Consider the following 21127-nt stretch of genomic DNA (forward strand, 5'->3'; position numbering starts at 1 on the left):
ATACCTTTTAATGCCCAGTCCACAGATATCCTATGATAGATTCACTAGAACCAAATCCAAAAATGCCTTTACACGTGTTCATGCTTTATTGGTTTCAACTTTCACCTATATATCCTCTGCTATATATCTTCTAAACATTGTTCTCTTACTGAATCAGCAACTGCACATTTTAAATCCAAATAAATCTACAGTAGATTTAAATTTCTGAGTTAATTGGAATTTCCAAATGTATTTGCCCCCAAAAATAGCCCTCTTGTAAAATTGTGCAACTTGGAGACATCATTCACTTTTGAGTGGCTTTTGTAAAAAATTCATGCTAAAGTAAAAAAAAATAAAAATCCTGGCAAACACCTGTGCATTTTAATGCTTAATATGTCCACTACAATCAGTAAGTCTGATCGCTTTGACAGCTTTTTAATCTGAGCCGCTGACTCCAACACTCCTCTGTCCTTCCTGTCCCAACTTCTGTCACAGAGCCTAATGTTATTGAAAGTCAAGACCTTATTCTAAGCCCATCTATGTAGTCACAGTTTTTTCCTTAGAGAATATAATAACTGCTAAGAAATTCTACATCATTAATACATTAATGGATACACATATTAGGTGTAGTTTTCATATATTGAAAAAGCATGATAAAAAGATATGCTAAAATACCTTGAATTAATTCTATAAATATTTGTCTGCTGTTTATTTGGCACAGACATAGAATGCGCGAATATTTTATGGAGTCTGTAAACTGTCCTTTGTGTGACATTTTGCATTCCCTCTTTTCAGTCAAATATGTTGACTCCAGTTGGTGACCTACTTCTTGTATTTTTTTGGACCAATTTGTCATCCCAGTCATGCGGTCAAAAGAGTTAAAAAAAAAAAGGCCTACAATTGTTCCTTCAAACACACCATGTTGCTTGTGGTGCTCCCTCTGAACTCATCAGAAAAAATGATTGAGGGACATGTAGCAGATGAGAAGGAGAGAACACAACTGCAGATAAGCTCTAATCCTTTGGAGGTATTACTCATCACAGCATTTATAGAAGTTTCTTCTTTCTTAGGGTGGGTTTGTGGCTTGCTTTGACATCCTCACATTATGGTGCTCTCCAATTTTATAACGTTATTTTTTTAGCCATATGATTAATTTCCTTAAAAACTCTACAGTTTTGAAAGCTTTCACTCTTTCTGTGAACATGCCTCATTAGAGAGAAGTACAGCTGTGATGTATTTTGAAACATCTTTTATTGTGTCCTGTGCAAGCTAACGAAAATACTGTTAATAATAGCAAGGGATGCCTAGGATACACTACAAAAATAGCATCTTTTTAACGGCTGCAGACTGTCTACAACCATGTTGCAGTGCTGACTCAGCAATCTGTCCCGCTTCATCATAGTACTTGTGCAACATGCTGAACTGTAAGGTGTGCATTGCAGCCCCAGTAATTTACACGGTCATTAGGAAAGAGCCCAGTGCTTTGTTGAATGGGAATGGACTGAAACATACAAATGCTTTACTACAGTACAGCCCATTATCACATTCTTTTGATCTAGATTACCTCTATCTACATTTAAATTTGTGTGCTTCTCTGAACTAGGTCTCATCATGGACCAGCAAACATATAGGAGCTGAGAGGAAGTCATACCACTGACAGGGTGAGACTAGAGGTCCACTAGAATCTTACTGAGCACATCAGATAGCACGCCAGCTACAGGATACTGGTCGGTGCCTGAAAGAGCTTCTGCCCAGAGGACAGCCGTACTGAACAACAGAAACGTGCCTGGTTTTAAAAGAGCCACCTGGCAGCTGGCGACCCGTTCTTTCAAGCCTGGGAATGTAAAGCAGGCCCTAATTCTTGCTCATTTGTGTGCAAAGTGGGAAGCAGAAAGTGAAAGGGCCACATGTGTTTTCATTTTTTGCTTTTATAACCTATTTTAGGTAACTCTGCATTCTCTCCATTATATAGTTTGATAGCTTGACTTAACATAAAAGTTATCCAAGGTTTTAGTTCTGCTTGCTGCCCTTTTGAAAATCTGGTGGAGACCCTTGGGATCTTATTGAAGATCCAAGATCTTTGGCTACTTTTGAGGGAGTATCTGAATACATACGTTCTGAGTTGTCTCCTTCTTTCCTCAACCTGCCATCTGTGCACATAACAAGCTATATAAAGGGTCATATGACATATGTTGCCCATTTTATCTTGCTCATAAGCATCTTGCTTAGAATTACATGTCTCGAGTACATCTAGCAGGAAACATTTCCCAGCAGTCCAACCATACAAAACAACATAAAGAGCATCTTTCACCCAGCCAAAAACCAATGGTGACTTCTGTGACAAACTGACTTTTTTTCCTGAGAACCTAAAGAAAGTTCCTGATTTGCCACTTACATATGATTTGTCAGGAGGAACTTCCCATTAACAATTTCAGTTCACATTCTATATATTATACATTGGCCAAGCGTGATTAAAAGCTTTCAGCTGTAGCTTTCCTGTACAGAAGATGTCCCATTTACTGAAGTATTGAGATTCCAGTTTTTTCCAGAAAGCAAAAGTTCCTAACATGTCCAGTGGACCAAACATAAATAAGATACTCCCTTGAGGGAGCACTGGCAGCCACAAAAGTCATGAAAAGCAATTTGCCTTATCATTAGCTTGCTGTAGCCATTTACGTGGGCATTCCAAGTACTTGTTCATATCTACTCAAAGGGCAGGAGCAGATCTATATGTCTCAATGGGTTCTTACAGAAATTATCAGTATCCTTGATTTTAATAATTTTATCTCTCATTTGTAACATACAAAATTTCAGTCAACAGAACAACTTGCTTGTTCCCATGCTACAGGCTTCTGGCAGCACGTACCCAGTTTAATGACAGGCTTGGTTCTGTTCCAGCAGATTATTAAAAAAAGTGTTCTGATGAAAAAATCAGATGCATTTAAATAGCTACATAGTCCAATCAGACAATTTGAGGGTTTTGGCTGTTTTTTCCTCTTACAGACCCTTATCAGGCCAATATACACATACACACAGACAGTATTCAAAGGAGAGTTTAGCAATGTGTTTGTGCTTAAGTTTCATGATCTGCCAAACACATTACAGTAGGTGCATTATTGTTGCTCTGTGTTTCCATAGCCAGGTTTATTCAAGAGACCAAGTAGCTTAGCTTAACACTAGTCACATAAGGTTTGCATTGATTATTTCTTTTAAATACGACTACTTCGAACTTAACAAGGATGCATATATACTTTAATACTTGTCAACAATTTACAGTAAAGGCAGCAAGGTGGCTGATAAACTGCCAATTATCCTTCTTCCATGTGCTACATTATTGCTACATATTTTTGGAGATCCTAACAACAGTGCTGGAGAAAGGACATCAAATGATGCTTAGAAATGTGATACACATTTTCATTTCACACTCCATCAGTTTTTACAACTAGAGCTCCATGAAATGTATGAGAATACTTGGCTAACAGCCATATCTACTGAGGTGTAAAATAAGGATCAGATCTCTTTTTAAAAGAGTTTCATTTTCTTTACATGACTAAATCAGATGTTGACCTTTTTCCAAAATATATTGTAAATATTCCGTACCTCTACCCATCAATTAATTTTGAATCTCTGAACCCAATTTTGACCTGTTTTAACAGACATGTAATCAATACACATTTTTTAAAACAGCTTTGTAAAGCAAAATAAACAGATTCATCCTTCCACTAAACTAGCACTGAAATACATTGAATTATATAATCACTACTGTTAAATCTTTTCAATTCTAATAAGTTCCTTCCTCATCTGGAACAAGAAACAAGCGTATCATTGCCTTTACAGTCAGCAAAGTAAAGCTATGGGCATCAGCAAAAACATCTTTTAAATTCAGATTTCAATCTGTCAGGAAAGATTAAAGCTTCATGCATACATAAAAGGGGAACTATAAAATGATAACAGATACATAGCATGGAATCATTATGCTTGAACAGCTGCTGTTTCACCAGTGTAGTAAAGCAGAAAATGTCTTTTACTCACCTCTGTTAAACCAGAAACTTCTCCTTTTGCTAACGGTCTGGTGATGGATGCAGTGTAAACTCTGGCATCTGACACTGGTTGCCCCTTCATAAAATGTTTCCCAGCTTCATAAATATTCACTTCTACCATCTTACCCATTAACAGAGGATCCTTTGGCACAAGAACCTTTCAAATAAAGATAAATACATAGTTACTAAATACCACAAAGGACATCAGTGTCTCCAGCTTCCACTCAGAAAACAGATTTTTGATAAACAACAGAGCAAATCCTAAAACTTTAAAATTCTAGTCACCAGCATACACTATAGGCCCGACACACTTGACCAGTAACAACTCCAGTTTGCATTCTTCAAGAGCTTTGCAGTGTTAACTCAGCTCTTTTCAACTCCAACCAATTCCGTGAGTTGTGTTTTTTGATTGATGAGAAAGTTGGGCCTGAGTTGCAACACCTGAATCCAGACCCAAACAGTTCCCAAGGGCAGTTGTACTACACAATTCTAATAGACTGCTGTAAAGCTTCCTGTTTTCATATCTATCCCATGACACTTTTTTTTTTAAAAATGTTTTTGAGTCTGTAAATGCTTCAGGACAGAAATTATGCCACTGTTTCTATTTGCACAGGCCCTTATTTTGATTGCGTAGGTCCTTTGCAGCTAGGATGCATGATTGACAATGAATGCCTGTAAAAATGGATGAGTGTGTTTCTTGGGTCAGCAACTAATGCCACCCTTTCCTGAATTTGCACAACCGTGATATCAGACAGTCCCATAAGAACTTCACAAAAAAGACACCACATAACAGATGTTCCTAGGTCATGCATGTTACAAAAGAAAGAGCCTAACATACAGGAGCAACATTTTTTGCTGGAAGAACAAATGGCATAAAAAGGCTCTAAAAATAGAGAAGCAGTTAAAAAAGAAAAGTGGAGTTATTTCGTGATTAAACAATGAAAAATTCAATCACAGGGACTTATTTAATCACATTCACTTGAAGCTCATCCACACACAAAAGCAAGCTTTTCAAAGCTGATGAGCACATACATATATCTTGATTTTTGGATGCTGAAATTGAAACACCTTAACATGGCTTGATCTTTAGACAACATGTGCAGAGGATTTTCAGAGGAAAACTCTGTGCCAACCACATTTGGAGGGCATTTTGTTGCCAAACAGTGCCTCTCCTTTTTCACCCATCACAAGTGTTGGTTGTCCCACTTGGAGGAAATCGTCACCAGTCGTTTCCCTTTTTCCCTGAAGGCTCAAGGTGTTCATGACTGTACGAGTTTCCAGATCCTAGGATTCTGCTGAGCTTCCTAAGCATCTTCCAAGAAAAGCAGGCATCTTTGCCTTTCAGAGATGGGCAAGCTGAGACTAATTGGAACTAAGTGGCAAACAGAAAGCCAAGATCCTAATGCTGAGACAGTATTACAATGCGACTAGATCATAGTCCTTCCTGTGTAATTCATCTTGGGCCACTTTAAATCAAAGGAGAACTGGGTAACTAAGTATCACTAGGCCTGTGACCTCTCTAAATCTTGGTATCTCCATATGCGAAATGGCAGTAACTAAATATAAATCCTCAGGGACAGACATGGGTAAGTGACTACTACTTCAGAAAAAGAAAGAGGTTAAATGAAACTATCTATGAGGTACTGTAAACAACCAAGCGGCCAGGCTTGGCATACACTCATACATTTTTCTGATATAAGTATTTGTTAGGAAAAAATTCCCAACCATATTTCTAACAAACAAAGTTATACCAACAGAAACCCTCATCTTGACTGTTGTTCTGGCAAAGCACCCTTTGGTCAGTTTAGACTACTCTGTTCAATGAACGACCTTAAACTACATTACCAAAGCCTCCACAAATGTAAGCTGCAGTTCTACCAGGAAGTCTGTCAGTGTAGCTCTATCGATGCGGCTTTAATAGCAAACTCTTTTAATATACATGAGCTTAGTGAAGAGAGAATAGGTTGGATAACTATTTGAGTTAACAGAACATTACACCAGGACTCTGAGCTTCAGCTTCCAAAGTGTAACACAATACTTAGTGACTGAAGAGTGGTTTTCAATTTACTATCATTAAATTTACTGCTATTAAATTTAGTCACTAGCACTAAGTCTTGACCTTACGTGGGTGAACGGTAGGATATTACCCTTGTCAACCATGCCACACATAAGATTGTAGGGAGAAGACATACATTTTAATAATGGGAAGTATTTCTTCCATAATAAAATTTAAAATTACTCCCTATGTTATTATTTGTATTTTGTGTATTCTTTACCAGTCCCAATCAGGAGCTGTATTAGGTGCTGTGCAAACACCCCATAAAACATAAACACTTTTTTTTGCACATACTGCTCTTCCTTTAATTAATGAAACTTTCATAAAACAAGCACTGAACACTAAAAAGCCCCAAGCAATTTCTTTTTAATCTCTATATGGAAAACCATGTTCTTCAAATCTGACTGATAAGCTACAAAAGCAAGGAACAGTGATATATAAGAATTAGACAGAGGTTACAGATGTAACAAAAACAAAAAAAAAGGGCTTTATAAAAAAAAAAAAAGAAACTGAGGAAAAAGTAATTAGTGAACCAGATAGCTAATAGAAACAGATATTTCAAGAGCAGTTATGTTACTTACTACTAAGCAAAAATAAATAAATAAATGCTGTAACGTAACCCGGAGGCAGAAGAAAGCACTATATAAGCACAGCCATCATCAATAGCCTCTCCAGGTTCAGACAACTGAATAACTAAAGGTAGCAAAAGCAAACTGTAGACAGATCAGTGCAAGAAAATGGAGAACAAGTCAAAGGCAAAACCAGAATGAAATCATGATGATTCAGAAAAGCCAATTTTATTGGTTTTCAGCAGGTCATCTGCTTTTGAGCAAAAATAATAATTTTGTGAAATAGATGCTGTACTTCCTTCCTAGCTCAAAGATAATGTTTCTGTGTGGAAAGAATTAATTTCTAGAAAGTACACAGAATAAAACACAACATATCAGACTGAAGTGTTAATCTAAAGAAGTTTCTGACCCTTCCTATCGTTTGATTTTTTTTTTTTTTTTTTTGCAAATTGCATTGCCTCAAAGGATTTTCTGAAAGATGTAGAGAAATTATCAAGATTCAACTATTCAGAAAACAATGCTTTGGAGACACAGAAATTAAAATTACTGCAATAACTAACAGCTTCTTAAACTACCCAAATAATGTTATTTGGATATATAGTATGTATCCTCCTCATGCTGTATACTCAAAGAGCCACTGTGTATTTCTTAACATAATTTCAGGTAAATTGTATTTACAACACAGAAACAAAATATCTCATAAACAAGTCTTGATGGTCACACCTTTCCTGGAAAACATTCTTATTTCTTTACTTGCTTTTTGCACTGTGGCACACTGTGTTGCTGAGATTATCAGAAAGCAAGATAAAACAAAAAGATGTTATTTTGTTTATTTAACTGTACCTGCTCATAGAAAGGATTGTGAGCAACATAGTAATTGGAATCAAAGGATTCTTCTGTTACCAGAACCCTCTGCCTCTCACCAACCTGGAAAATAAAAGACAAGAGAGATGACTCAGAAAACAAAAATAATGAATTACACTCAGAAGAGAGCTGCAACTACAAACAAACACTATTAGCAGAAATAATCAAATTCTCTGAGGAAATTCTGTGTCAGCAAGAAAGCAGGGCAAAGAAAGCCCTAGTTCACACTGTCTAAAACTTACAGGGTTAAAAATCAGAATTGGGAGCTAGAACTGTGGTACTGTAATGGCTTAACATGAAAATCCAGTTCAGAAATATAAACTGATTTTTACTTACTAACACAATAACAAATAATAATGTCAGATATGCACAGAGTCTGTTATGGCTTCATCCAACTAATGAAAAAACTCCCCTTCAGCATAAAATTCTGCAATCAGTCACAAAAAGGGTAACACCTCCCCCCCCAACAGCCCTATGACAAATAAAACAATTAGCAACATCTGAAAGAAGCAGGGAACTGTAGCACACTGCACAACTTCTAGATGCCATCAAGCTCATCTATTTGCCGCCTTTATTTTTTTTTTAAAGCCACAATTGTTATTTACAATGATAGGGCATCTCTTTATCCCTTCTTAGTGATTTCACTGAGCTGTAGTCATGAGATCACATTGATTTCCATGACAATGGAGTCAACAGCGCATATTACAAAGACTCAGTGAAGAAGAGTTTTTAACAACTCACAGACACAGCGATATTAAAGGACAAATAAACACTGGGCTAAAAAGCCCAGTGTATCAATTATAACTCCCAACTTCCAAATGCGCTAACACAGTTTAAAGGAAGCACCAGTTTTACAATGAGTTAAATGGAAGACCCCAAGACAAATCAGTTGCATTTAGTTGCCAAGTGATATGAAACAAAATCTGACTTTCCCTGAAGTTCAAAATCCCCTGCACAACACCTTTTGATTTTGTCCATTACTGAGTTGTGTAATGAATTTATAGCCTAATTTCTGCAAACCTTGGAGGACATTTAGCGCACATTTTTAGTCTGAGCCCATCTCTATTTTTTTTCATCTAAATGTGCCCTGGATTCTTTCCAAACTATTTGACAAATGCATTCTGCAAATTACAACTGTCTAGCAAGTTAAATTTACTCACTGCTTTTATTGCTGCCACTGTTTTGAGAATCAAAAATGGTTTCACATTTTACTCCCAACTTTTAAAATCTGTGAGCAAAGCTGCATTCAAGACCCTCCCCCCTCCCTGAAAGAGTTCCACTACATCTTAGTGGCAACTGTTATGCGGAACTTTTAAGGCCTCTACCATAAGGTCCATGTGAATTAGCAAGAAGATGCAGATCAGATAATAATGTTTTGATTCTTTAAGGTACACGCAGTAAAAGTAAAAGAGAAGATTAGGATTTTCTCTAACAGTCAATGGCAGAAAAAAGAACATGAAGAAATAAGAACAGCAATGTCACATCTACATTACAGTATATATACTGTATATATGCATATACACACACACACACACCACATATGTAATTCTCCACTTGTCAAACAGAAAAACTTCATGGAATAACTCTTGCCTTCCCTTCCCTGTGCACGTACCTGGGGTATTCCCAAAGTAAACCCTGGAGAGCAGAGGAGACAGCGAGCACCCAGCTCATCTCCCCAAAGGCAGTTAGAGTTAATTCCCCAGGGCCACAAGTGGGGGGTACACAGCAGAGGGGGCACAAGCCCCAAGTTACAGACCCAGTAACAGAGTCATAAGAGTAGAAAAGTTGTATATTTTTGCATACTTTTAAGAGGTGTTTAAGAGTTGTTTATAGCACATTTAAAATTTCCATTCACGTTTCCCTGGGAAGTCTGCAATTACAACTAACAACAGATACAACATACTCAAATTTTAGTAACCTAAATCCAGTGTAACTGTTTACCATTCCCCTAAACAGCAAGGTGTTTTTTTCTTTCAAGAAAATCGTTATTAAATTCAAATCCCCAGAGGAGTTTTGCAAATACATGTCAAGAAGGCACTGGAGATAACTACACCAGTAATAAGATTACAGGGAACATTTCCCCTGAATGGAGAGGTTCTGTTGTTTCTATAATATTTGAGACCATAGCTTTTAAAATCACAACCCAGTATCTGCTGTAGCACTATGGTACCAAAGTCTCAGGTGTCACGCAATATTATGAAAAAGAGGAGGACAAAATGCTAGATAAGCAACACTCACCCTTGGGGAAACATGCTACCACTGAAAAGCACCAAGGCCAATCACCAAGTCACGTCCTCACATTGTATTCGTTATTTACCCATACCATAACTTAGCAAAACCGGGTCAAAGCAATATTGGGTCTGCAACTCATTTCACGATTGTCTTGTGGTTCCCTGGTTCTCTCTGGTCATAATGTTCAGCCTTCATCATCTCTACGAATCCTGCCTGTGAGGTAGTCTAAGCTACATATGTTATCTTCATACTCTCAGATGACAGAATGGCAAGCATGATATGCAAAAAAAAAAAAAAAAAAAAAAATTCAGGGGGAAGACAAAAAGAACACCTGTGTTTGATCATTTGATATAAACAGTGGTTTCTTCAGAGACGCATTGCCAGTTTTTCTTATCTTTACTTCCGGGAGCAACAAGAGCTTAGGTCTCCACGTCTCAGTGGGCCAGCAGAGCTTCTGGGCTCAGAATTTCTCAGGAATGGGAGGAAATCAGGAAGACTAAATTCGTCACATAGCATCAAAACTGTGGCTTTAAAACTGAGTACCAGAAGCGCAGAGGAGCCGAACAGCCTATACCAATTTACAATACATATATACATACATACATACACAGAAGACTAAGATGGCATACTGTAAGGAGTACAGGTAAACCCAGTAATTGTTCACTTGCTCAAGTTACTGGATTTGTAGCCTTGGCCAAGGCTGAGCTCACAGAGAAAGACGATATTCAGCTATTTGCAGACTCTTTTGCCATAACAACAGAAAAGGAAAATTCCATTTAATGAGTTAGGCCACTGGGTATTCATGATCTACAAGACTAATTGGCTACAGGCATTTGTAAGACAGAAAATGACTATCTATCCGGCATCCAAGTATAATTAAGAAGAAATGTAAGTACGCAGAATGCAGCTTTGGTATTGAAATTTGTTCAAGAAGTGGAATATGTCATCATTTCTGCAATTATTCCCCTGGGATCGCTAAGTGCCTAAGTTTCACCTCTCTCAGAAAGAATTTAAATATGCAGAAACCAGACACGATATCTAATAACAGTCATAATTATAATAACCTTTGATGATTTTTTTCAGGCATGTACCAGCAGAAGTAATTCAGTATCTTATTTTTACTCCTATTCTTTCATCTGCTTCCACAGGTATGCATGAGTTCCAGCTCTCAGGGAACTACAATTCTGACAAAGCATCTGGAACTGAGGAAACTCAGCCCTGGCATCTCAGTTTGGAAAGATTCCTATAGAACCAGGATTTTTTTTGTTCATGGAGGATAGCTTGCAAATAATAATGAACGATAGCAAAAAACTTGCCTTGCAACCTCCCCCATCCCAAGACGGACTGCTCACATCACTTACACAAGGAGAATTTGTTTTCACCGAAAACAGCTCAACAAGCGTTGTTGGTCCTATCACTTCCTACACTGCAACAGTTGCCAGGTAGTTTGTGAATCTCAGAATTAGTAATCAAATAATTTGTGAATAACTTATGAACTTTTATTTCATTTCCGTTTATCCTACAGGAAATTTGGACATGATAATTCTATAACTCAGTTTTTCCTTTACTGAATACCATAAAAAGCAGTTTTTCCAGCTGGCTGATTTTCTAAAATGAATGAACGGTAAGAAATGTCAAACATCCTTCTTGGCTGCAGTCAAATTAGGTTTGTTTTTTAAACCAAAACTGACTGAATCACATAAAACACAAGACTGATTTTTAAATTCTACAATAGTATGGGTGAAAAGAGGGGCCCTGTTTACATGCTTTGATAGAATATTGCTACATAATGTCAACAATGGCCTGCTGTAATTATACTCAGATAACCTATGCTCCTAATCTTTTTTTTAGTTAATGAAAACTACAATTGTTCCAGTTTGATTCATTACTTATTACAGCCAGAGCATGTGGCACATGAACTTTCTCACCGTTTCCTTATTGTTCTTTTATCTGTATTTTGCTAGTTTTGCTTTTAAGAGTCTCTGTTCAGCTAAAAAAAAAAATAAAATTTATAACCACTGTATTTCTATATTTCTCCCACAGAAGAAGGCACACTGCACATACAGCCATCTCCATCGATTTAGAGACAGTTGCCAAAGCCTCCTTTCAGGTTGAGTTCCATTCATATTGGAATCCATGAGCATCTCTCCATTCGTGTTGAAGGAGGCTGGCTTGGATTCTGACCCCAAACATTGTGGAACACACTTAGTAAAAGGCTTGGAAGCCACAGAAAAAGCTACTTTCCTTTATTTGTTATTTAAATACATCATAAAGCAGGCAATAAAAAAATACACACTGTCACAATTTATGTGTGTCTGTTTTAGCAGATTATTCTGATGTACAGAGTATTTCTGGGACACATGCATATTTTGACCTCTACTAAGTATAGCAAAGTTTAAGCAAAAGTAATTTAGAAAGTGTTCATTCTACATCAATTTTGGTATACTTCTCTCCTGATTTTTCAGTTTTGGTCTAATTATTTAAAATAAATTTTAATAATTATGCAGATGATGTGTCCTTCCCTATAAAGCAGAGAAGAACTGCTGGACCTACTTTTTATGAATCACAATCCTTCTGTAATTAGAAACCAAATTTCTCAAAAATTATAATTAAGCATTCTCTAAGCCTTCTATTTATACATTGTAGGTGTTTTCTCCTCCTGACAGACAAGTCAAGGTGTGCCACAAGCTCCCTGTAAAAAAGACAAAGTTTGTAGAAACTGATGACATAGTCCCATTTTGATGATACCAGAACACATCTCTCTCCAAACTCTCCTTTGTACTGCTTTTTTCTGCTATACAGCATTGCTCCTCCAACATTTAGGGTGTATACATATTTCCCTTTCTGAAGGTAGTACTGGAGACAAAGAACGGACTTGTCTCAGAGTTTTTCTACAGAGTTGTTTGGGTCTTAAATGTGGAGATTGTAAAGCAGTAACATTAAAACAGTTCAGCTCCTGAGCATGGCAATTTTTATGCCAGGATAAAAATACTTTTCTAGCATACAGCATAGCCAGCTGCCACTTTACTAGGGCTTATGCTACCACCGCTGTCCAATTCCAGATGGGTAGGTGCCTCCTTTTTATTATGGTTAGTGCATAACCCTGTACAGGAATGCAGCAACAGAGTGACATTAATATTTAGAGTCCTGTATCTTTTACATCATACAAGCGTCAATCAGATTAATCTTTACAGCATGTGTCTGGCCCATGAGGAAAGAAACAGAGAACAGAGAAAGAAACAGAGAAAGAAACAGAGAAAGAAACAGAAACAGGGAAAGAAACAGAGAACCTGACCACTGCAGTAGTGCAGAGTAAGTGGCAGAATTCACCACATGGATTTCACGTATTCCTACTTCCTCCTCCCAAACCTAGGTGATGTTGCCTCAGTCCTACAATGCCACTAATTAGCAAGGAAAACAAAGTTCTCAATCTCTTACATAGATCACAGAGCTATGTATGAACTACAAATAAATCTGTTAAAAGATAGTGCATATTACTGGTCTCACTATCCGTATCAGACTGTTTTGTACTTATGTCCAGTGTGGCTACGTTTTACCATTTCACACTTGCTATGAGTCAGTGTTTTTCCCATACTTACATTGCTCAGTTTTCTTGCAACCTTGGAAACAGCATTGGGTGGTCGTCTTCGCACATAGGAAAGTACTTAGCTCTTAACTAGAGAACTCCAGAATCCCAAGTGAAAAGCAGCCAACGTTCATCAAGGTGTCTCATTTCACTGTCAACCAACACAGCTGACTTTGTCAAACCACCAGTATTAAACTGCCCATCTTTAAACAAAGCTGCAGGAATTTTATTTTAAAAGGATTACATAAAAGGTATGATTTATAAAATAATATCTAAGGAAACTGCCTTTTTTGTTGTTTGTTTTACGCACACATGCTTCAGGCATACTGCTCTTTCCACAGCATCATTCAAGAATTCAGAATGGACACAGGCAACATGCCCACAGGACAAACTCTTTCAACCATTTTCCAGGCTGGCTTGAGGCTGTGCAAGCAGGAAGGAAGGATTAGGTATAAGTTAAAGACAGACAGCTCTAATAGTACACAATCAGCATAACAAAAAAGTGCCTCAGACCTTCAGCAGCAGGCAGTGCAGCTCATTAAAAGCAAATGAACACCTTCTCTTTGGTCCCCTTATGAATTTGTTGGCGTAGCTATAGGGGAGGGAAAAGGTAGGGAGAGAAGGAGGCGAGAGATAGAAGTAGACTGCTTCTGCTTTCTTGGCCCATTGCTCACGCTTCAGGGTAAATAGATCCTTTCTTTTACTGTGCACCTGCATGTGACTGCTTCATTTTGATTTGGTCTCCTGCTGTGAAAATGTAGCTTCTTCCAGTGCATACCAACCCTGCCACGCAGCTCAGATGAAAATTATATTCAGAGATGTGAGCAATGACCTAAAAATGACAACTGGTTCTCAAAATATCTGATTCGTTTTATATTCTCTAAGTTAGCATTTTGCTTGTCTCTCCTTTTCATTGCCTAGACAAGGGGTAATAAAAGTAGCATGTTGACAACTTTGTCATATTACCTTTCTAAATTGTATTAACTGTGTACAATATTATAAAAGGAAAATAAGCTTTCTGAAATGGGAAATATATATATTGCCTCTTAACGCGTCTCTCTCATTCGGATCTTTCTGTTGTAAACCTGGGCTTAAGCACTGAAAGGATGAGGTGGCAGAATCGGGTTTTATTCTGGATCTGGCACAACGTTGCTAAGGGACTCTGGCTGTTTTCTTGTGCTCTCTGAAGCTCTGTTTCCACATGTGCAAAATCCAGTTCTGATTGTTACACAGCTCGCAGAGTAGTGACCACAAAGCTGAGGAAGTTGCTATAGCAATATAAAATACTCTATGCAGAACTGGTATTCGAGACTATCATGTAGCATGAGCATTCAAGCAACTGCCTTAATGTAATACTGGCAAAAGCCTCTCCCCTCTTTTTTCAGAGGATCTAACAAACCCCATAAAACTGTGGAAAATATCTACAGAAAAAGTCTAAATGAAAAGATCAGTTCAAAATAGGAACAAGAAACATCTCAGTAGGTAAAGTACGTTTAAGGTCTTCCTTTCATAGCCATAATTGTTCACAAACAAAACAAAAAACTAGACAAACAGTCTGCCCTTAAGGAAACTTGACATTTAAAATAAAAGTATAGAAAACTATACTATTAATGCTGATCTTCTAGAATGGAAGATGGAGTTTAGAGGAATCGTTTAAAAATATTTGCAACTTCCAGCCAATTTGGCAATCACGTGGATTCTGGTGGCATGAGTAAACAAATATTTGGGTTCTTCAAATTTTATTTTGCCTTTTTTTTAACAAGCTAAGCCTCTGGTGAGGTGAGGCTACCAAGCTTAAAAATATGATGGTCTTTGTTAGGAAAGGCCATGCTTTCAGCTTCTTCAGTGAAATTATTTAAAATTATTTAAGATTGGCTGTTTTTGTTGGAAGCAATTCCTTAAGATACACTGCATATTTCCAAGTGATTTAAGCACAGTATGAAGTGCCAGTTGCTAAGGCAACAATATGCAATTCCTGTTTCAGTGATCTCTTTTAACAGCTGCATAAGCCCAGACAAGTATCGGTAATATGAGAATTTATAAATCATCTTGGTAAACACCCTATCAAATAACTTCTCCAGAAATTACTTTAGGAACTTGCAATACCAATCTGTTTTCTCAGACTAAAGTCTTATCTACACTGTGGAAAGAAAACTGCTCACCAGTGGCTCTGTCAGAAGGGTGCTGATGGAGCACAGGCCCATGTAATACTGTTCAGCACAGATTCAGCATCACCAGCTGTTAGAGAGAATTGCCAGTAATAATAAAAGGCCCTAACATAAGCGTAACTTCAGTAAATCGCAGGCAGAACTGCACGTTGCTTCTCATAGACAGGAGAAAGCAGGAAAAAGTTGGGAGTAGGTGAAAATACTGGATGCAAGAACACAGATGACAAAGTGAAGATTAGCATCGACACAAATCAACAGTCAATACAGCCTTCCCTGACATGATACCGGAATCCCCACAGTAAGACTGGATGCTCTTAGAATACATCTATAGCCTGATATTTTTTAATCAAATACACCAAAAGGACTGCTCCAAAAAGTTGGGCTTCTCTCCAAGATATCAATATAACTTTTCTGCTCGTCCTACAACTGAAGCCAATGTTCTCTGTTCATCTCATCTGAGAACAAAGGAAGAGCAGATGAGATAAAACAGAAAAAACAAAGGTCCTAAATGACCCCGTACGCAAACCCAAACCCAACTCTTCCCCAAAATCCACTAAAAGCTGTATGAATACATTTAACAACACACAAAATATTTAACATAACATTGTTGCAAGTTAATTAACTTAGAACACAAAATGGATGGTGGCACTAACCAAGAGAGTTAAAAAAAAAGGGTATAAATATGTATCAGCTTTCTTTTCAAAAGAATAATAAAACTCCTTTTGTATACATGAATTACAGGCTACTAACAAAAGCATCTGAACATCGTCGGAAGCTGATAATGTTAATGAGGATAGGATAATGATATTATTTTCTTTTATTTTGAAGGTAGCCAATATATGATCAAAAATGACACACTTCAGGGGTTTTCTTCAATCTAAGGCAAGGTAAGACCATAGAACTGCTGACGCTTCTAGTGGTATACTGCTGAATGACAAATAACATCAAGGGCTTACAGAGGGACCAAAGTGAATGATTCATGAAAGAGTGATAAATGTAGTGTGACTTCATGTTGTTTAGAATTTAATAGTCACTACTGTTGAATTAGTTGTGATGCATTTTACTATTTTTAAACAGTATGCCAATTATTTGCGTATAAAAAAGGTAACCAAAAGAAGCACCTCTTCATTAGCATATTAGAATAATAATTCTGACCAATTCTTTATTATCCATTAAAGGAAGTTAACAGAGATCAGTTCAAGAAAATTGTAAGATAAATCACTTCTGTTCTAGAAGAAAAAGAAAAAAATGACTATAGACTAAGTTTTTCTTTCTAACGTCTTCTTTATAACCTACTCAATTCTCAAGGCTATGCATAAAGTTATCACAGAAGTCTCAGTTGTGTGCTGTTATATATGCTTCAGCACACTACCTTTTGCATGACATCAGAAACAAGTATGTCAAATTAAAGGCCTCACTACTTTGTAAGTTCTCTTCAACACCTGTACCACCGTGTGGAACCTTCTCCTCTTAAAAAAGTCCTTCCCTAGCCCAGACAAGAAGAAATAGTTAAAAACTGGAAGACACTAGGGGTTTCTACAATCTTTCAAACTAAGCAGCAACATCCAGTACCGTAGTTGAATTTTAACAAGACAAAAAGTGAAACAAGCCGTACAATTTAATTGCAAGCGAAATTAATTATTAAGATAGATCAACAAGAAACACGCTATAATCTGTAAGGCAGCTGTTAAAACCAGATTATAAACCTTTCTAAAAAACTAGTTTTTAATAAAGATTACAGCTGATGTCAATATTTTGGCTGTAGTTCTGTGCATTTCACAGCACTAATCAGACTATTATGTTCTCACCTAGTAGGTTTCAAATTCCAAACATTATCAATAAAACCAATATGATGGTTTGGATACATACACTAAACAATACAGTAGCTAGACAGGCCTGAAACTTCTTATAGTACAAAGTCTTTGCTAACAGAAGAGTAACAGAAAAAAAAAAGAAGATTCTTCAGCAATTGCGTGATAGATCTTTTTAACCCTCTGTGTGGGTATGGCAAGAGGAACAATTAGAGACTAGATTTAAGCGCCTTCAGTGTACATGAAAATGGGGATTCATAGAGAGTGTTACACATTACTGAACAGTCTTGAATAGTCAAGAAAGGAGTGGCTCTGTCTGTCTTTACAGTCTTTGCTGACCATCCTTGAAGGAGGCTGATAGCTGTGAAACAGGGCCTCAAGAATAAAGGATCTTCTTATGCCTCTGTGACAAAAGCCTGCACATACAAATAGAATGTGCCACGTAAATATTCTCCAAAGAAAAAATACTATTTCAAATTTCTATTTAGTGTCATTCCCTTTTGTAAGTAATCTGCAATTAATCACAGTTAAAATGCAACATAAAATCAGAAGCATAGGCAACAAATCACCATTCATTAGAAGAAATTTATTAATGAATGGGGCACACTAGGCAGAAATCACTTTTGTATTCCCATAACTGCTGTCGATCCTGTATTCTAATGTTCTCAAAGCCAGACATACGAATGTACCAAAATTATGTGGAAACACTTGTGAGAAAAGTCCATACATTTGTTTTTGCCATTGCCTTCATTCAATCTTGGATCATATCAGAAGGTCAGTAGTATGCAGCATTTTATTTTCCTACCCTGCCCTTCTTCCTCTTCCGCGTTTCCTCCTTTCAGAGTACTATTTTCCCCATACCTGACCAGGATGAAAAAGCTGAGTAAGACTAAACAATACTCCCACTCCTGAGAAAAACTCTTCAGGAAGTTTAGACTAAAAACTCAAGAACAGCAAGATTTCTCCTAGCTTCTTTTCTCCTTCTGCCTACATCTTACTGATTTGCCCAACACGTAATTTTATCTTACTTTCTACCACACCTGACTTGAGAAAATTGTTCTTTTTATTTTCCCTGAAAATTACTCTCTTCCTGAAGGGACTCTATGAACATGCTTTATATGTGCAAGAGGAAGCACAAACCATTGGTTTAGTTTCATCCACACTGAGATGCACCAAGCATGGAGGAGAAAAAGTGATGTCTCCATGAAAAAAAATGAAGCTTACTGTTTTCCACTTTCAAAATCTATGCCCCTTTCTCCTTTTACACCTCTCTACACCAGTAAAGGCAACAACACAATAAGCAGCCAGTTTTCAAAGGCAAAATGCCAGTAATTAATGCTAAATTGCCTTTTAAACAATTGAGATGGGGCACAAAATGAGCCAGTCCTAGGTCATCTTAGTCACTCTTACACTTTAACAGCTAACTATGAATTCTCCAGAGAGAATTCTGGATCAGAATCAGCTTCTCATCAGTTGTGTTTTATCTCTTTATGTCAGAAGCAGCAGGAAGAGCATAAACTAGTTTCTGTGAGGTGATCATACAGAACAGGTATGTAAGACAGGAGAAAAGAATGATATTTAGATTTTACACCGTTTCATGCAACCATGAAGACAAAGTTTCTTGGCATAATAGCTATAGCCGGGTTCATCAGCTATACTGGTGAACAGGTCTGTGCTGATGCATGCTTCATATTGCACAAGCAAAAAGGATTGCCAAGAAAGTCAGCATGGGGTCTAGAGTTTTATTATAGCATACTAAAGAAACGGGAATGAAGCTTACTGCCTGATAATAAGAAGGCTCGTGGCTGAACAATTTTAGGACTGTTTCTTTCTCCTACAGGATGTGGTAGAAACAGCACCACAATTTACCACATTAAAAACATCATATCTTCACATAAACTAATTACTTTGATCAGTTCTAGCTAATGTAAAATGTTAGGCAGTATCTCCTGCATCCGACTCCCCATGTATTTGCACTGTAGTTGTGTCTTTCCTAGCTATTATGGTAAAAATGATACAAACACCTCAGGGTGACTAAGGTTTCTCAAGCTCTAGAAACTTAACAGGGATTACAGTAAAGACAGGGATCAGTGATGGAAAACTGCAAAAATTTAATTGAGAATTACTGGAAAATTTGTTTAAATATGTGTAATTGCAGAACTTTGAAACAAAAGGAACAGGCCAATGTAATTGCTTCTTACTACTGTTTTTTTTTAAGATTCTCTATTCTTCATTAAAAATTACAAAAAAATGAAAGACATAATTTCTTCTCACTTATGCTTAGACAAAGTTGGTATTGTCAGAGCTGAATGTCAAGATTTTAGGACATAGGTCAATTATAAACATCATATGCCAGTGACTTGATTAGTGGTTGGAACCAGAAAATGTCGATAACAGAACTCCGCAACACAAAGGCTTCGCACCAGTTTTGTGGAATTAAAGGGAAAAACTACATCACCCTCATCACCACCACCAGTTAGTTCAGCAAATCACGTAACACTGCCAGCTTCAGATGCAACAGCAACACGTTTCCATATTGTTAGGGATATGGTAAATCTACTGCTTTGGATACTAAAGATCAGATCTTAAATTTCAATATCATCAGAAGCAATGTGATTGACCATGTGCATTTTCACACTGTTTCTACCAACTTGGGGCATGCTCAGGGATGTTCCCCATCCGATGAGAGAAGAAAGGAGGCTGTACTGATTGCAGACTGTTTTCAGTGAGCCATACTGGGAGTTGACAGCAAGAGGCTGTCACAGCAGGGGACAGGATTTCTGTGGCAAGGTGGTGAGAAGAAACCATGCCATGCTTTAGAAGCCATTGTAACAACGCCCTGAACTCAGCAGATGTTGCCTACTACCATATGCTACAGGATAACTTTTTGCATCTTTGATCCATTTCATGCAATTAGGGCAGGGTCATCTTTTTCCCTAGCTCTCCTGTTTGTGGCATCGTTATTTAAACTACATAGGCATAGTACATGAATATTTACTACTTGTGTATGTTATCATTAATAAGCATGCCTATCACAAGTGTTAGAAAAGGCAGTATCAATATGAAAATAGATTATGGCTTGGAAAGCCTACATTTCTAGAACAGCCTTAGAATTCTAGATGAGTATAAATAATAAAACAGATACCTCCCAACTCTTAATATACTTGGTTCAAAACCTATTACTAAATGAAAAGAGACTCCTTGCCTAAAGAAGTCATGGAATAACAATTTTTGACCGAAAAAACAAACTCCACCCAACCTTCAAACCAACACTTTAACTGTGATTATCAGCAGCTTCATCATTAAGTCAACATGAAGTTGGGCATATCCTTATATTGCTTTTTTTTTCCTTTTTCAAGATCATAGATTAAAACAGCTTACAGACATATTGCCAAAAAACCCCTGTCATTTTATATAGTGGATTTTGCTATATTCCATTACGCTTGAATGCCAGTAGAGAGAGTAGAGCTTTTGCTATATTTTTAGAGGAACATTGTTAAACTTAATCTCTGAAGAGTGCTTCTGATAAAGGAAATATCTGCCCTTTCATTTGTTATATATCATGAAGGACAGAATTTCTTCAGGTAGTAGGAGATAACTGGTCACATTTGTATTGGAAGCAGTCCGAAAATACATTTTTTAACTTTTGCCATAAAAATTCTGACCATTTAATAAATTTGTCAAACATTTTTCCAAATGCCTTTAAGCTACAATGCAGTGAGATAAGCCAGAGTATGGGCCACAAGTGATCTGAAGGTCCTTCTAAAGGCAGAGAAAATGCTCCCAAACCAAGAACTCAGTCTAGGTTTCTCCCAGGTCTGT

The 21127-nt window shown here is 37.2% G+C and overlaps 1 protein-coding gene across 2 annotated transcripts in view; it reads right to left on the reverse strand.

Annotated features, from left to right (window-relative positions):
- Positions 1-21127, reverse strand: part of CDKAL1 (CDKAL1 threonylcarbamoyladenosine tRNA methylthiotransferase) — a 434528-nt gene that overhangs the window by 21787 nt on the left and 391614 nt on the right. For both annotated transcript variants that reach the window (XM_075493754.1, XM_075493753.1), the window contains 2 exons: positions 7488-7571; positions 4012-4176 (listed from right to left, as the gene is read on the reverse strand). In XM_075493754.1, the coding sequence (XP_075349869.1) occupies positions 4012-4176; positions 7488-7571 (249 nt within the window). The remainder of the gene's footprint in view (positions 1-4011; positions 4177-7487; positions 7572-21127) is intronic.

This window comes from Mycteria americana, chromosome 2 (genome assembly GCF_035582795.1).
Source record: "Mycteria americana isolate JAX WOST 10 ecotype Jacksonville Zoo and Gardens chromosome 2, USCA_MyAme_1.0, whole genome shotgun sequence".
In the NCBI taxonomy this organism is placed as follows: Eukaryota; Metazoa; Chordata; class Aves; order Ciconiiformes; family Ciconiidae; genus Mycteria; species Mycteria americana.